The 14,962-nt window shown below is 38.1% G+C and overlaps 1 protein-coding gene across 7 annotated transcripts in view; it reads right to left on the reverse strand.

The window, feature by feature from the left end:
* The window catches only part of TTLL7 (tubulin tyrosine ligase like 7), a 114,414-nt gene that overhangs the window by 20,087 nt on the left and 79,365 nt on the right, over positions 1–14,962 (reverse strand). For 6 of the 7 annotated variants that reach the window (XR_016037205.1, XR_016037206.1, XM_088835431.1 and 3 more), the window contains one exon: positions 1,217–1,390. The exons of the other annotated variant lie outside the window; for it this stretch is intronic. Coding sequence is in view for 4 of the 6 variants with exons in the window: in XM_088835431.1 (XP_088691557.1) it covers positions 1,217–1,390 (174 nt within the window). In the remaining 2 variants the exon portion in view is untranslated. The remainder of the gene's footprint in view (positions 1–1,216; positions 1,391–14,962) is intronic. 7 annotated transcript variants of the gene reach the window in all.

Consider the following 14,962-nt stretch of genomic DNA (forward strand, 5'->3'; position numbering starts at 1 on the left):
GTGGGTTGCCATGTCCTTCTCCAGGGATCTTTCTGACCCAGGTGGCACTAGTGGTAAAGAACCTGCCTGCCAATTCAGGAGACAAAAGAGACTTAAGTTTGATTCCTGGGTTAGGAAGATCCTCTGAAGGAGGACACAGCAATCCACTCCAGTATTCTTGCCTGGAGAATCCCATGGACGGAGGAGCCTGATGGGCTACAGACCAAAGGGTGGCAAAGAGTCAGAACCGACTGAAATGACTTAGCATGCTCCTGCATTGGTAGGTGGTATGAGCCACCAGGGAAGTCATTCAATTGTTATCTTTTGACTATCACTTAGTTTTTCAAAATCATGGTTTATACTCTTCTCTCTTGATAATACCACAAAAACTTACACATACTAAAAGTCACATGAAAGTGAAAGAGTTATTCTCTCAGTCATGTCCAACTCTTTGAGATCTCATGCACTGTAAGCTGCTAGGCTCCTCTATCCATGGAATTCTCCAGGCAAGAATGCTGGAGTGGGTTGCTATGCCCTTCTCCACAGAATCTTCCCTACCCAAGGATCAAACCTGGGTCTCCTGCACTGCAGGCAGATTCTTCACCATCTGAGCCAAGACATTTGTCTTTAATTCTAATGGGAACTACGATTGTCTTGAGAAGTGCTAAAATATACTTCTTGTTTACTCTGTGTTTCTTTGCAGTTTAAAAACAATATTTTCATATTTTTAGAAAACTACCTATTTTAACTGGACAATATTTATAAAAGTCCAATTTTTAAATGGATCGTAACAAAATCCACCTCCCACAGATCTGTTTGGTGATAAAGGGAATAGTAGAGGCATACTGAACATTAAAAATGAAACTAAAGGCATCTTCTCAACTATATATGGATAGAGGAAAAAGACAAAATATCCCTGCTGAGGGGAAAATTAAATTTATCACCATTTTGTATGCTCTTACTTGACTTTTGAAAGAAAAGTATGTTAAGTTAAATAATATCATTTCCATGTAGGTTATCTTTGTCACCTTCAGGTTTGTGATTGCTGTTCCTGTTCAATCTTTTAAAGGTAAAGATTGTTCAAGTTAAAAGAAACTTGTAGATAGTAGCAAGTATAAATTTTTAATCTTTAGCTTTGCTTTAGCCATCTAGACAAAAAGAGACTTTCACTTTCAAAATGCGTTGCAGCATTACTTTATATAAAACACACAGGACCTAGGAAATGTAAAACAAGTACCTGGCATTACCCCAATCAGTACCAATGCCTGAGAGTGATCCTCTTGAGTCACTTGCATATTTGTAAACCACTAGCAGGCACTGTTTACAAAGCTCGACCAGGCGCTGGCAACATTGAAGCTGCAAAGGAGTCACCACTTCTGGGCTTTTATTGAAAATACTCTCCCAAGAGGATCTGTTGGCATGGAAACAGACATGACCTCATGTGACTATTAAAAATGGCAACCAACAATATCACTTACCTAGCAACAAACCAATAAAGAAAAAGTAGAAATGGCCTCACACATTTGAAGAGAGACTACAGATGGTTAGAGTTATCAAGTAAATATGCAAAATGAAAGGTAATCTTTATGTTAAAAAAATACAACACAGAATTCCTATCTTTAAAGACTTAATTGATGCCAGCTCTGAGTAGCTAACAGGATGGTTTTCCAACAGCTCCTAAAAACTGAGTTACTTTACATTGAAGGAATTATAAAACACTGAGCTAATTTCTCAAAACTTAGGTATTCTAGAAATACAGATTCTTCTAGGAAGCTATATTTATTATTATATTAATGATGATTCCACAGATTAAAAAGTCACTGTAACTTAATTTGTGATCTCTCTGAACCAACAAAATTAGGTTAATCCCATGATTATGACCACCCCTTCCAAAAAACATTCTTAAGTAATTATGTCCATGATATTCCTAGAGAACACGCTCTATACTGTAGAAGTAATGTAATTTCAACAAGTGCTGCCCTGTCGCAGTTCCAAAGGCAGTGTCCTCCAGCACATTCAACTTAGCGCACAGCACACGGTAGTACACAGTGCCTTGGTAAACTTGAGTGAGAGCACGTGTGTGTGTGTGTGTGTGTGTGTGTGTGTGTACACATATATATTTGTTCACAATTCCTAAGTTGACTGTTAAGACACAAATGAGAAAACATGTTACTACCCCACCAGCATCGGGAAAGAGAGAGAGAGACTGATTTCCTTAGTGTAACTGAAACTCCTTTCAAGCTTCAAGGGGAAAGTTTGCTTTGAGACTTGGTAATGGTTCAAGTCTCATTTTACATAAACCAATTCACTTAATCCTCAGAGAAAGAAAAGACTAGATTTTAAGAAAAAAAAAAAATATTAAGAAAAATATTTTTCTGAAGAACTTCATTTCCCAGTGGGAAATTCAAAGACTCAATTTTCAATCTTCTGTGGATATTTGATATCTTTGAAATTTTTTTAAAATCCTGTAGGAACTCATAAAGGTATTTTTTAGTAGAAAGTCTATTTTTTATTTTTTCAGGAGAAACATGGTCCCAAAAACACAGCATGTCATCTCAGTGAATGACATATTTTTTTAAAAGGAGTAAGATTCAAATAAGTAGACTGAAAGGAATAAACTTTCTTCTATGTTCTGAGATGTTCAGGGTAATTATATAATACTGCTTTTATTATTTAAAAGGGATTAAAGGTTATTTTCATTCAAGAAACAGTAATATGTTAGTTAAATTAACTCTAAAATTTTATTTCATTACTAAATGTAAGAAAAACTAGATATGACATACATGTTTATATATCTATATTTGCATATATATATACACATATATATCATCAATTTACTTCATGTGATCAAGAAAAATATTGGAGAATGCCAATTAATAAGGGAATTTGTTTATAATATGTCTTGGCCTAGCAAGTCTTACATGCCTGGGTTCAGAGAAATTAAAGTTTCATATAAATGTAAATACACAAAGAAAATGTTCTGACTCTTGACTGAGCACTTTTACATTCTCTTCTCTGGGGTTCTACTTATTTCCATAAAAGTCTACCTCCATCACCACCCTCTCTTCTGAATAAGAATATATTTCTATTTTAATACTTTGGAGCCATTTGATTAGATTCACTATCAGATCACTTACATCGTGGTAATTTTTTTTTCCTGACTTGAAGTAAGAAAAGAACAAACAAAATGGAATAAAGACAAATGAGCTTCTTTTATCAATGTAACACCTTAATTTGACATAACATTCTGAGTAATATGTGAGTTATCATATGGGCAGCTTTGGCTTCTCATTCTGTCATTGTTTCTTAAATACTGAAAATAAACATGACAAGGTTCTCTACCTGATTTTGCTGTGCATGTTCACTACCACTGACTAAAGGTTACATTCTACACTATTAATCCATACTTAAGTGTCAGAATGCCAGAATCACTCATAAAGAAAAAAGAAAATGACCAGGACTTGCTTTGCTTGGTACTAGGCTAATGGTACCCCCTCTGCAGAAAAGAAACCTATTCTTCAACAAGTGTTTAAGAACTGTGTCCCCAATCTCCTAACCTACCACCTGGCATAGTTGAGTAATGTGAAATCCCTCTAGAACACCACAGTATCTCAATTTTCAATACTAACACAAAAAATTTGAAGTAAGTGGAAGGATGGAGAATAATTTATAACACTAATGCCTTTATCAAAGAACCAGGATCTTATCTGCCTGCTTTCTGAATCGAAATTCCAAGAAAATGGGAGGACCAAAATCCACGAATTCAGAAAGAAAAATTAAATGGTTAAAAAGTTCTCTCTAGCACTCCTGAATCCTCAGAGAAATATGAAAAGTAACAACTTCAAATGACACTTTTAAATAATATAACAATAAGATACAGAATACTGAATAACCTCCTGGTAACAAAGGGGAATCATTAATGAAATCCAGAAACTTGAAAAGCCACATATTTTCCAGTAATGCAATAATTTTCACCACCTTTTTCATGAAAAATATTTAATAAAGCAGCTATCTAAAAAATAAAACATTCATTTCTTTTTCCTCTGGTAGGAGCCCTAATGAATGATTGAGGAGCCCTAAATTAAGTATCAGAAAGAAGAAAGTAAAAAAAAAAAAAAATCTGGACTTCACCAACTGGATAATCAGCTCAGAAAGATTAATGAGCTGAAAAGTACTAACAACACAACATCTAACTAAAGTGATAGAGAACAGTAAGAGTCACATCATTTTATTAATAAGAGTCAGACACAACTGAAGCGACTTAGCATGCATGCATGCACTGGAGAAGGAAATGGCAACCCACTCCAGTATTCTTGCCTGGAGAATCCCATGCACAGCAGAGCCTGGTGGGCTGCCATCTATGGGGTTGCACAGAGTCGGGCATGACAGAAGCGACTTAGCAGCAGCAGCATATACGATATGCATACATTTTCACATAGGCATATAATTCAGCCTAGAAGCAGACCCTTGCCTGAGAATAGTCCTTACAATTTCTTTCCCCAAGATTGTTAAAAAATAAAACAAATAAAATTAGGAAGCATTTCTATGATGAATTTCCATAAGAAAATGTCTTTCACTAAAGGGTCTAAACCAGATTCTTTTTTCTGAGCTTTACATACCAGGATTTTGAGTGAAAATGGGGTTTTTCCAAATAATACATTCCTTCTCCCATAGGCCCCTGCCTCCTCTTCTTCCTCCTCCTGCAAGTCTAAGCTGCAATGTTACTTCCCTTGGACACCTCTTGTGAGCTCTATGGCCCAAGTTTAAGTCCCATAGCACCCAGGCTTGCCCTATCTCAGCAAAACGTGGTGGATAATTTTCTTTACAAAAATTCCAAGAGCTATTCCCTTGGAGAGGACACATTCAGAACAGGGAACATCATTCTGAATAGCACTCCCAGGAGGCTGCATGTGATTAAAAGAGTCCCTGGGCATGGGCTTCAGCAGCCTGAAAGAGCAAGAGAAAAGGGTGAGCATGTTTTCTATTCAGTGCATCAGAAAACCCCTGGGCCAACTGTCAGAAAACCAATGACAAACATCCACATTACTTGATGTTTTGGGATGTGGACAGGGAATGGTTTATTCATTTTGTTTTATTATTGGGAGTTGAGACAGGCAGTGGCAGGAATCAAGGTGGCTCAGAGTTATTTGGATTATATTTTTTCCAAGAGTTTTATACCTAACTGTGAAAGCTGCACCTTTTATTAAAATCATTCCTTTAGAACTAAGCTAAGAGTAGATTTTTTACCTAGACAGCTACGTTGTTAGATCAAAGGTTAAATAAGTATACATTGACTGGACATGATTCAAAGAAAAAGTAGAACTATCCTGGATTCAAAGTGCCAACCAAATACACACACAGCATTATCTGACTTCATTAAATTAAGGAACCCGAGGAATGTCACTTGTAAAAGTATAAAATAAAATCTGGTGTAAAACTCATCTCTACAAACAACCAAGTTTTTAAAGAAATGGTTAGAGAGAGAAGGCCAAATTGGATGCAGAGCTACTTCTGCTCCATGTGCTCAGTTTGATGGGTTGAGGATTTGGCTAGTGCTACAAGGCTTGCAACATAGCAAGCTTGGCAACCATTGGCAATGCTGCTTTGAGAAGACTGAATAAAGCAGAGTTAAGAACCTGGACTCTTGACTCACACAACCTGAGTTTAATGCAAGCTCACTATGAAAATTTGGGCAAGTTATATACTTTATGCTTCAATTTTTTTCATCTATACAATGAGAATAATAATAGTTTACTCAAAATATTGTAGTGGCAATTATAAAAACATTTAATATATAAAACAGTATCAGATACTTGGTAATCCTTCAAAAAAATGTCATTTACTTTCATTATCATTACCAGTAGTAATAGACACTACCAGAGAAATGTGAATGGAGTACTGTTCCAGGTACAAGAAGAAAGGATCCTGAATGGAGTCGAAGTAAATTACCAAAATAGAGTCACCAGCACCCATTTCAATAGCTGACTATCTCACTGTCTTCCATTTGTAAAGAGAAGCTGAAATTCATGTTCAACATTCCAACCAATGGATCAACAAACAGAAAGAAAAAACTCTAATTATGATTTAAGATAAGAGAAATTCTGTAGATAGTCAGCAACTAAGGGTGTCATGGAGTACAGTTCAAATGTTTTATCTCAGTAGAAAAATTTATAGCCGGGACTATTCTCAGATTTCATCACAATTCAGAGCACCTTATGGATTCTCCCTGCTGGTGAATGATAGCTGAGGAAAATTATGGTGGCGAGAATAAGTCTACAAATGGTATAAATGTATAAATGATTCAGTACTAGATGATGTGAATATTTAAACAGAGGACATTCAGATCATTTCAGACTAGAAAGTCTGTTAAGGTTTTACCCAAAAAAGACGTAGTCAGGGTCTTTACATAGGATTCAAATAATGGAAAGGAGATTGGATAAATGGGTTTGTAGAAGGCAGTCCAAGCAGATACTCATTGACATTAATAGTTGGAAGAAAGAAAAAAAAATTTTAAGATATTTGAAAAATAATCAATATGTTTGGGAGGAGCAAAGTTTAAGTAAGAGAGTAATGAGAGAGACGACAGGAAAAATAATAAGAGATTTAGCATATTAGAGAGTCTTGTGCGGGGAGGGAGCAAGATGGCGGAGGAATAGGACAGCGAGACCACTTTCTTTGCACAAATTCATCAAAAGAACATTTGAACGCTGAGTAAATTCCACAAAACAACTTCTGATTGCCGGCAGAGGACATCAGGCACCCAGAAAAGCAGCCCATTGTCTTCGAAAGGAGGTAGGAAAAAACATAAAATATAAAAAGAGAGACAAAAGAGGTAGGGATGGAGCTCCATCCCAGGAAGGGAGGCTTAAAAAAGAGAGAAGTTTCCAAACACCAGGAAACACTCTCACTGGCAAGTCTGTGGCGAGCCTTGGAACCTCAGAGGGCCACATAACTGGGAGAAAAAAGAAAGAAATAATTAAAACCCATAGATACCCGCCAAACAGTAACCCCCAGAGGAGATGCAGCACAGACTCCCGCATCTGCCATTAGCAATCGGGGGCTGGGCAGGGAGGAGCCGGCTGAACTGCTTAGAGAGAGGAATGAGCCTGAATGCCGCGAGGGCAGTCTGGGAGAGCTGACTGGAGATAGCAGAGCAGACTGTGAGGTAGCTACCCCGCGAAAAGGCAAAAAGCCCTAACCTAAGACTCTGCCAGCCCCGCTAACAGAACAAAGGACTGAGCAGAGCTAGCCGGCTGTGGACGGCCCATCCCCCACCGACACAGGCAGGAGAGGGCAGCCAGAACCAGAAGGGGGCAAGCGCAGCCCCAGAGAGGCATCCAATACCAAACTGCAGGCAGGCTTCATTGCTAACCAAGACTTCTTGGGTTTCTGACCAGTCAACATCCGCCTGAGAAGGTGCGCTGGTTGTACACCCAGAAAACCAAGCGGGAGGCACTGGGAAGGCGATAAGTTGCAGCGACCATGCTCGCCAAACACTTGGTCATCTGAGCTGTTCGCACCAGGTAAGGCACAAAACCCAGGCCCAACCAAGTCTGCGCCTTTGGGGAGTACCCAAGAACCTGAACCTGAGCCGCTCAGACCTGGGAAGTGCATGCAACCCAGCGCCAGTCACGGACAGTTCCCAGTAGAGCAACCTAGAGCCTGTGCAGTGTAGACTGGGACAGCACACAAGCCGTGAGCAGGGGCAAACCCAGTGTGGCCAAGACACTGTCAGCACTCCCCACAAACGCCAGAGATATTTGTCTGCAGCATTCCTCTCTTCCTAGAACAGGATTGAACAAGTGAGCCTTAAAAAGTGTCCACCACCGCCCCTTAGTGTCAGGGCGGAAATTAGACACTGAAGACACCAGCAAACAGAAGCTAAAACAGAGCGAACCACCTTGGAAATGCCAGATAGAGAAGTCCAGAGGCGACTCCAAGAATAAGACCAAAAACCAGAGGCAAGAGGCTTAAGCCCGAATCCTGAGAACACCAGAGGACTCCTGACTCCAGAGAACATTAATCGATAGAAGCTCATCAAACGTCTCCATACCTACACTGAAACCAAGCACCACCCAAGGGTCAACAAGCTCCAGAGCAGGACATACCACACAAATTCTCCAGCAACACAGGAAAATAGCCCTGAGCTTCAATATACGGGCTGCCCAAAGTCACTCCAAACCCACTGACATCTCATAACTCATTACTGGACACTTCATTGCACTCCAGAGAGAAGAAATCCAGCTCCACTCACCAGAAAACCGACACAAGCTTCCCTAACCAGGGAACCCTGACAAGTCACCCGTCCAACCCCACACACAGTGAGGAAACTACATAATAAAGAGAACTCCACAAACGGCCAGAAGACGGAAAGGCCACCCCAAGCACAGCAATATAAGCAAGATTAAGAGGCAGAGAAATACCCAGCAAGTAAAGGAACAGGATAAATGCCCACCAACACAAACAAAAGAGGAAGATATAGGGAATCTACCTGATAAAGAATTTCGAATTTTGATAGTGAAAATGATTCAAAATCTTGAAAGCAAAATGGAGTTACAGATAAATAACCTGGAGAAAAGGATTGAGAAGATGCAAGAAAGGTTTAATAAGGATTTAGAGGAAATACAAAAGAGTCAGTATACAATAAATAATGCAACAGATGAGATCAGAAACACTCTGGAGGGAACAAACAGTAGAATAACAGAGGCAGAAGACAGGATAAGCGAGCAAGAAGATGGAATTGTAGAAATAAATGAAACAGAGAGGGAAAAAAAACTAATTAAAAGAAATGAGGACAATATTAGAGACCTCTGGGACAATGTTAAACATCCCAACATTTGAATCATAGAAGTCCCAGAAGAAGAAGACAAAAAGAGACCATGAGAGAATACTTGAGGAGATAATAGTTGAAAACTTCCCTAAAATGGGGAAGGAAATAGTCACCCAACTCCAAGAAACCCAGAGAGTCCCTAACAGGATAAATCCAAGGGGAAATACTCCAAGACACATATTAATCAAATGAACAAAGATCAAACACAAAGAACAAATATTAAAAGCAGCAAGGGAAAAACAGCAAATAACACACAAGGGGATCCCCATAAGGATAACAGCTGATCTTTCAACAGAAACTCTTCAGGCCAGGAGGGAATGGCAAGACATACTTAAAGTGATGAAAGAAAATAACCTACAGCCCAGACTACTGTACCCAGCAAGGATCTCATTCAAATATGAAGGAGAAATCAAAAGCTTTACAGACAAGCAAAAGCTGAGAGAATTCAGCATCACCAAACCAGCTCTCCAACAAATGCTAAAGGATCTTCTCTAGACAGGAAACACAGAAAGGGTGTATAAACTTGAACCCAAAACAACAAAGAAAATGGCAACAGGATCATACTTATCAATAATTACCTTAAAAGTAAATGGGTTGAATGCCCCAACCAAAAGACAAAGGCTGGCTGAATGGATACAAAAACAAGACCCCCATATATGTTGTCTACAAGAGACCCACCTCAAAACGAGGGACACATACAGACTGAAAGTGAAGGGCTGGAAAAAGATATTCCACGCAAATAGAGACCAAAAGAAAGCAGGAGTAGCAATACTCATATCAGATAAAATAGATTTTAAAACAAAGGCTGTAAAAGAAACCACGAAGGAAACTACATAATGATCAAAGGATCAATCCAAGAAGAAGATATAACAATTATAAATATTTATGCACCCAACATAGGAGCACCGCAATATGTAAGACAATTACTAACAAGTATGAAAGGGGAAATTAACAACAATGCAATAATAGTGGGAGAGTTTAATACCCGACTCACAGCTATGGATAGATCAACTAAAAAGAAAATTAACAAGGAAACACAAACTTTAAATGATACAATAGACCAGTTAGACCTAATATATCTCTATAGGACATTTCACCCCAAAACAATGAATTTCACCTTTTTCTCAAGCACACACGGAACCTTTTCCAGGAAAGATCACCTCCTGGGCCATAAATCTAGCCTTGGTAAATTCAAAAAAATTGAAATCATTCCAAGCATCTCTTCTGACCACAATGTGTAAGATTAGATCTCAATTATGGGAGAAAAACTATTAAAAATGCCAACATATGGAGGCTGAACAACACGCTGCTGAATAACGAACAAATCATAGAAGAAATCAAAAGAGAAATCAAAATATGCATAGAAATTAATGAAAATGAAAACACAACAACCCAAAACCTCTGGGACACTGTAAAAGCAGTGCTAAGGGGGAAGTTCATAGCAATACAGGCACACCTCAAGAAACAAAAAAAGTCAACTAAATAACCTAACTCTACACCTAAAGAAACTATAACAGGAAGAAATGAAGAACCCCAGGGTTAGTATAAGGAAAGAAATCATAAAAATTAGGGCAGAGATAAATGCAAAAGAAACAAAAGAGACCATAGCAAAAATCAACAAAGCCAAAAGCTGGTTCTTTGAGAGGGTAAATAAAATTGATGAACCACTAGCCAGACTCATCAAGAAACAAAGGGAGAAGAACCAAAACAATAAAATTAGAAATGAAAATGGAGAGATTACAACCAACAACACAGAAATACAAAGGATCATTAGAGAATACTATCAGCAATTATATGGCAATAAAATGGACAACTTGGAAGAAATGGACAAATTCTTAGAAAATTACAACTTTCCAAAACTGAACCAGGAAGAAATAGAAAATCTTAATAGACCCGTCACAAGCATGGAAATAGAAGCTGTAGTCAGAAATCTTCCAGCAAACAACAGCCCAGGTCCAGACGGCTTCACAGCTGAATTCTACCAAAAACTTAGAGAAGAGCTAACACCTATTCTACTCAAACTCTTCCAGAAAATTGCTGAGGAAGGGAAACTTCCAAACTCATTCTATGAGGCCACCACCACCCTAATCCCAAAACCTGGTAAAGACCCCACAAAAAAAGAAAACTACAGGCCAATATCACTGATGAACATAGATGCAAAAATCCTTAACAAAATTCTAGCAATCAGAATCCAACAACACATTAAGAGGATTATACATCATGACCAAGTGGGCTTTATCCCAGGAATGCAAGGATTCTTCAATATCCGCAAATCAATCAATGTAATACACCACATTAACAAACTGAAAAATAAAAATCATATGATTATCTCAATAGATGCAGAGAAAACCTTCGACAAAATTCAACATCCATTTATGATAAAAACCCTCCAGAAGGTGGGAATAGAAGGGACATACCTCAACATAATAAAAGCTATATATGACAAACCCACAGCAAACATTATCCTCAATGTGAAAAACTGAAAGCATTTCCCCTAAGTCAGGAACAAGACAAGGGTGCCCACTCTCACCACTACTATTCAACATAGTTCTGGAAGTTTTGGCCACAGCAATCAGAGCAGAAAAAGACATAAAAGGAATACAAATTGGAAAAGAAGAAGTAAAACTTTCACTATTTGCTGATGACATGATCTTCTACACAGAAAACCCTAAAGACTCTACCAGAAAACTACTAGAGTTAATCAATGAATACAGTAAAGCTGCAGGATATAAAATCAACACACAGAAATCCCTTGCATTCCTATACACTAATAATGAGAAAATAGAAAGAGAAATTAAGGAAACTATTCCATTCACTGTTGCAACAAAAAGAATAAAATATTTAGGAATATATCTACCTAAAGAAACAAAAGACCTGTACTTAGAAAACTATAAAACACCGGTGAAAGTAATCAAAGAGGACACTCATAGATGGAGAAATACACCGTGTTCATGGATTGGAAGAATAAATATTGTAAAAATGAGTATACTACACAAAGTAATTTATACATTCAATGCAATCCCTATCAAGCTACCAACGATATTTTTCACAGAACTAGAACAAATAATCTCACAATTTGTATGGAAATACAAAAAACCTCGAATAGCCAAAGCAATCTTGAGGAAGAAGAATGGAACAACGGGAATCAACCTGCCGGACTTCAGGCTCTACTACAAAGCCACAGTCATCAAGATAGTATGGTACTGGCATAAAGACAGAAATATAGATCAATGGAACAAAATAGAAATCCCAGAGATAAATCCACGCACTTATGGACACCTTATCTTTGACAAAGAAGGCAAGAATATAAAATGGAGAAAAGACAGTCTCTTCAACAAGTGGTGCTTGGAAAAGTGGTCAGTCACTTGTAAAAGAATGAAACTAGAACACTTCCTAATACCATACACAAAAATAAACTCAAAATGGATTAAAGATCTAAATGTAAGACCAGAAACTATAAAACTCCTAGAGGAGAACATAGGCAAAACACACTCCGACATAAATCACAGCAGGATCCTCCATGACCCACCTCCCAGAATATTGGAAATAAAAGCAAAAATAAATAAATGGGACCTAATTAAAATTAAAAGCTTCTGCACAGCAAAGGAAACTATAAGCAAGGTGAAAAGGCAGCCTTCAGAATGGGAGAAAATAATAGCAAATGAAACAACTGACAAAGAATTAATCTCCAAAATATACAAACAGCTCCTTCAGCTTAACTCTAGAAAAATAAACGACCCAATCAAAAAATGGGCCAAAGAACTAAACAGACATTTCTCCAAAGAAGACATACAGATGGCTAACAAACATGAAAAAATGCTCAACATCCCTCATAATCAGAGAAATGCAAATCAATACCACAATGAGATACCATTTCACACCAGTCAGAATGGCTGCTATCCAAAAGTCTACATGCAATAAATGCTGGAGAGGGTGTGGAGAGAAGGGAACTCTCTTACACTGTTGGTGGGAATGCAAACTAGTACAGCCACTACGGAGAACAGTGTGGAGATTCCTCAAAAAACTGGAAATAGAACTGCCATATGATCCAGCAATCGCACTCCTGGGCATACACACCCAGGGAACCAGAATTGAAAAAGACACATGTACTCCAATGTTCATTGCAGCACTGTTTATAATAGCCAGGACATGGAAGCAACCTAGATGTCCATCTGCAGACAAAAGGATAAGAAAGCTGTGGTACATATACACAATGGAGTATTACTCAGCCATTAAAAAGAATGCATTTGAATCAGTTCTAATGAGATAGATGAAACTGGAGCCTATTATACAGAGTGAAGTAAGCCAGAAAGAAAAACACCAATACAGTATACTAAGGCATATATATGGAATTTAGAAAGATGGAAATGATAACTCTGTATACAAGACAGCAAAAGAAACACACGTGTATAGAACAGTCTTTTGGACTCTGTGGGAGAGGGTGAGGGTGGGATGATTCGAGAGAATGGCATTGAAACATTTATATTATCATATGTGAAACAAATCAACAGTCCAGGTTCGATGCATGATACAGGATGCTCGGGGCTGGTGCACCGGAATGACCCAGAGGGCAGATAAGGGGAGGAGGGAGGTGGGAGGCGGGTACAGGAAGGGGAACTCATGTACACCCCGGGTGGATTCATGTCAATGTATGGCAAAACCAACCAATATAATATTGTAAAATAAAAAAAAAGAAGAAATAACTGTGAAAATAAATTGCATCAACAGTAAAAAAAAAAAAGTCTTGTATCTTTAAATAAGAAATCTAGACATTAACAATAAATGAAGGAAATGATTACAGATTTTACAAAATGACTGTGACATTAGGATGGATAAGGGAAACAAAAAACTAGAGGCAAAAATGCCTAGGAATCTATCAATTTCACTTACCCTTTTTCCCTTAAAGGCTCATCATATCTGAAATCCTACAATACTTTGTGTCTCTTTCATAATCATGACTTTTCATGTTAACTTACTTCATCTATTAGAGACAGCAGAGTATACTGATTACAGAATGAAGACGGGGGCCAGACTGCTTGAGTTCAAATCTCAGTTGCACTAGGTCCTCAGTACCTAACTGTGCCTCAGTTCCCTTATCTCTAAAATGAATATAATCATAAAACCTGCTTCAAAGTGATGTCACGTGGATTAAATCACTTAGTACATGCACAGTGCGTAGAACAATGCCTGGCACATTATAAGTGGTATAGCATTAGCTATTATCATTTTTAAGTTTCTGGAGGGCAATGTTAGTGGCTTAGTCATGTCCGACTCTCTGTGACCCCATGCACTGTAGCCTATCAGGCTCCTCTGTCGGATTCTCCAGGCAAGAATACTGGAGTGGGTTGCCATTTCCTTCTTCAGGGGATCTTCCTGACCCAGAGATCGAACCCAGATCTCCCGCACTGCTGGCAGATTCTTTACCGTTTGAGCTACCCCTGGAAGCCTCTTGAGGGCAGAAGCTGTATCAAATTCAGCACTATATCTCCAAAAGTATTTAAATTATCAAGTAAATACTAGATAATTGTTAGGAACAATGAAGAACAATCTTGAATTAAATAATTGATAACTGTTAAGAAAAATGAAAAATAATCTACAGTAGCTACAGTGGGGATGTGATAGAAAAACTAACAAGATTTAGCCCATGGCTGAAAAGACAATGAAGGAGAAAAAGGACATGGATGCCCCCGAGATACCAAACCTGCATGACTGGGAGAGTAACAACGGGATTTTGGGAAGTCCAGAAGGGAAGCCATTTCCGAATAAAAGGGAGGTACGGAGTGCTTGGCTTTAGATACCTTGAAGACAAAATGACAGTGAGTCACAACAGCTTTGACAGGACTGAAAGTCCGGAAAGGAGCAGGAATGTAGCCATGATTTTGGAAGATGGTTACACAAAGGAAACAGCAGAAGAACCATAAGGATACTGATGTAATTGAGTTTTTTCATTAGGAATACTTTCTCTCCATTGAATTCGAATTAGTTAGGTGGTATTGTGTTCATAACCATCATATCATCTACATGAGCTTAAATATTATAAATTATAGTTAAGCACTGAAACTTATATGCAGTTACAAAACCACATTTTAAGAGAGTAAAGAAATTCAGCCATTTGATTGTGCTATCTTTATAACTAAATAGTAAAAGATTTAA

Source organism: Moschus berezovskii, chromosome 4 (assembly GCF_049115385.1).
Source record: "Moschus berezovskii isolate FMDL1 chromosome 4, NW_MosBer_1.0, whole genome shotgun sequence".
In the NCBI taxonomy this organism is placed as follows: Eukaryota; Metazoa; Chordata; class Mammalia; order Artiodactyla; family Moschidae; genus Moschus; species Moschus berezovskii.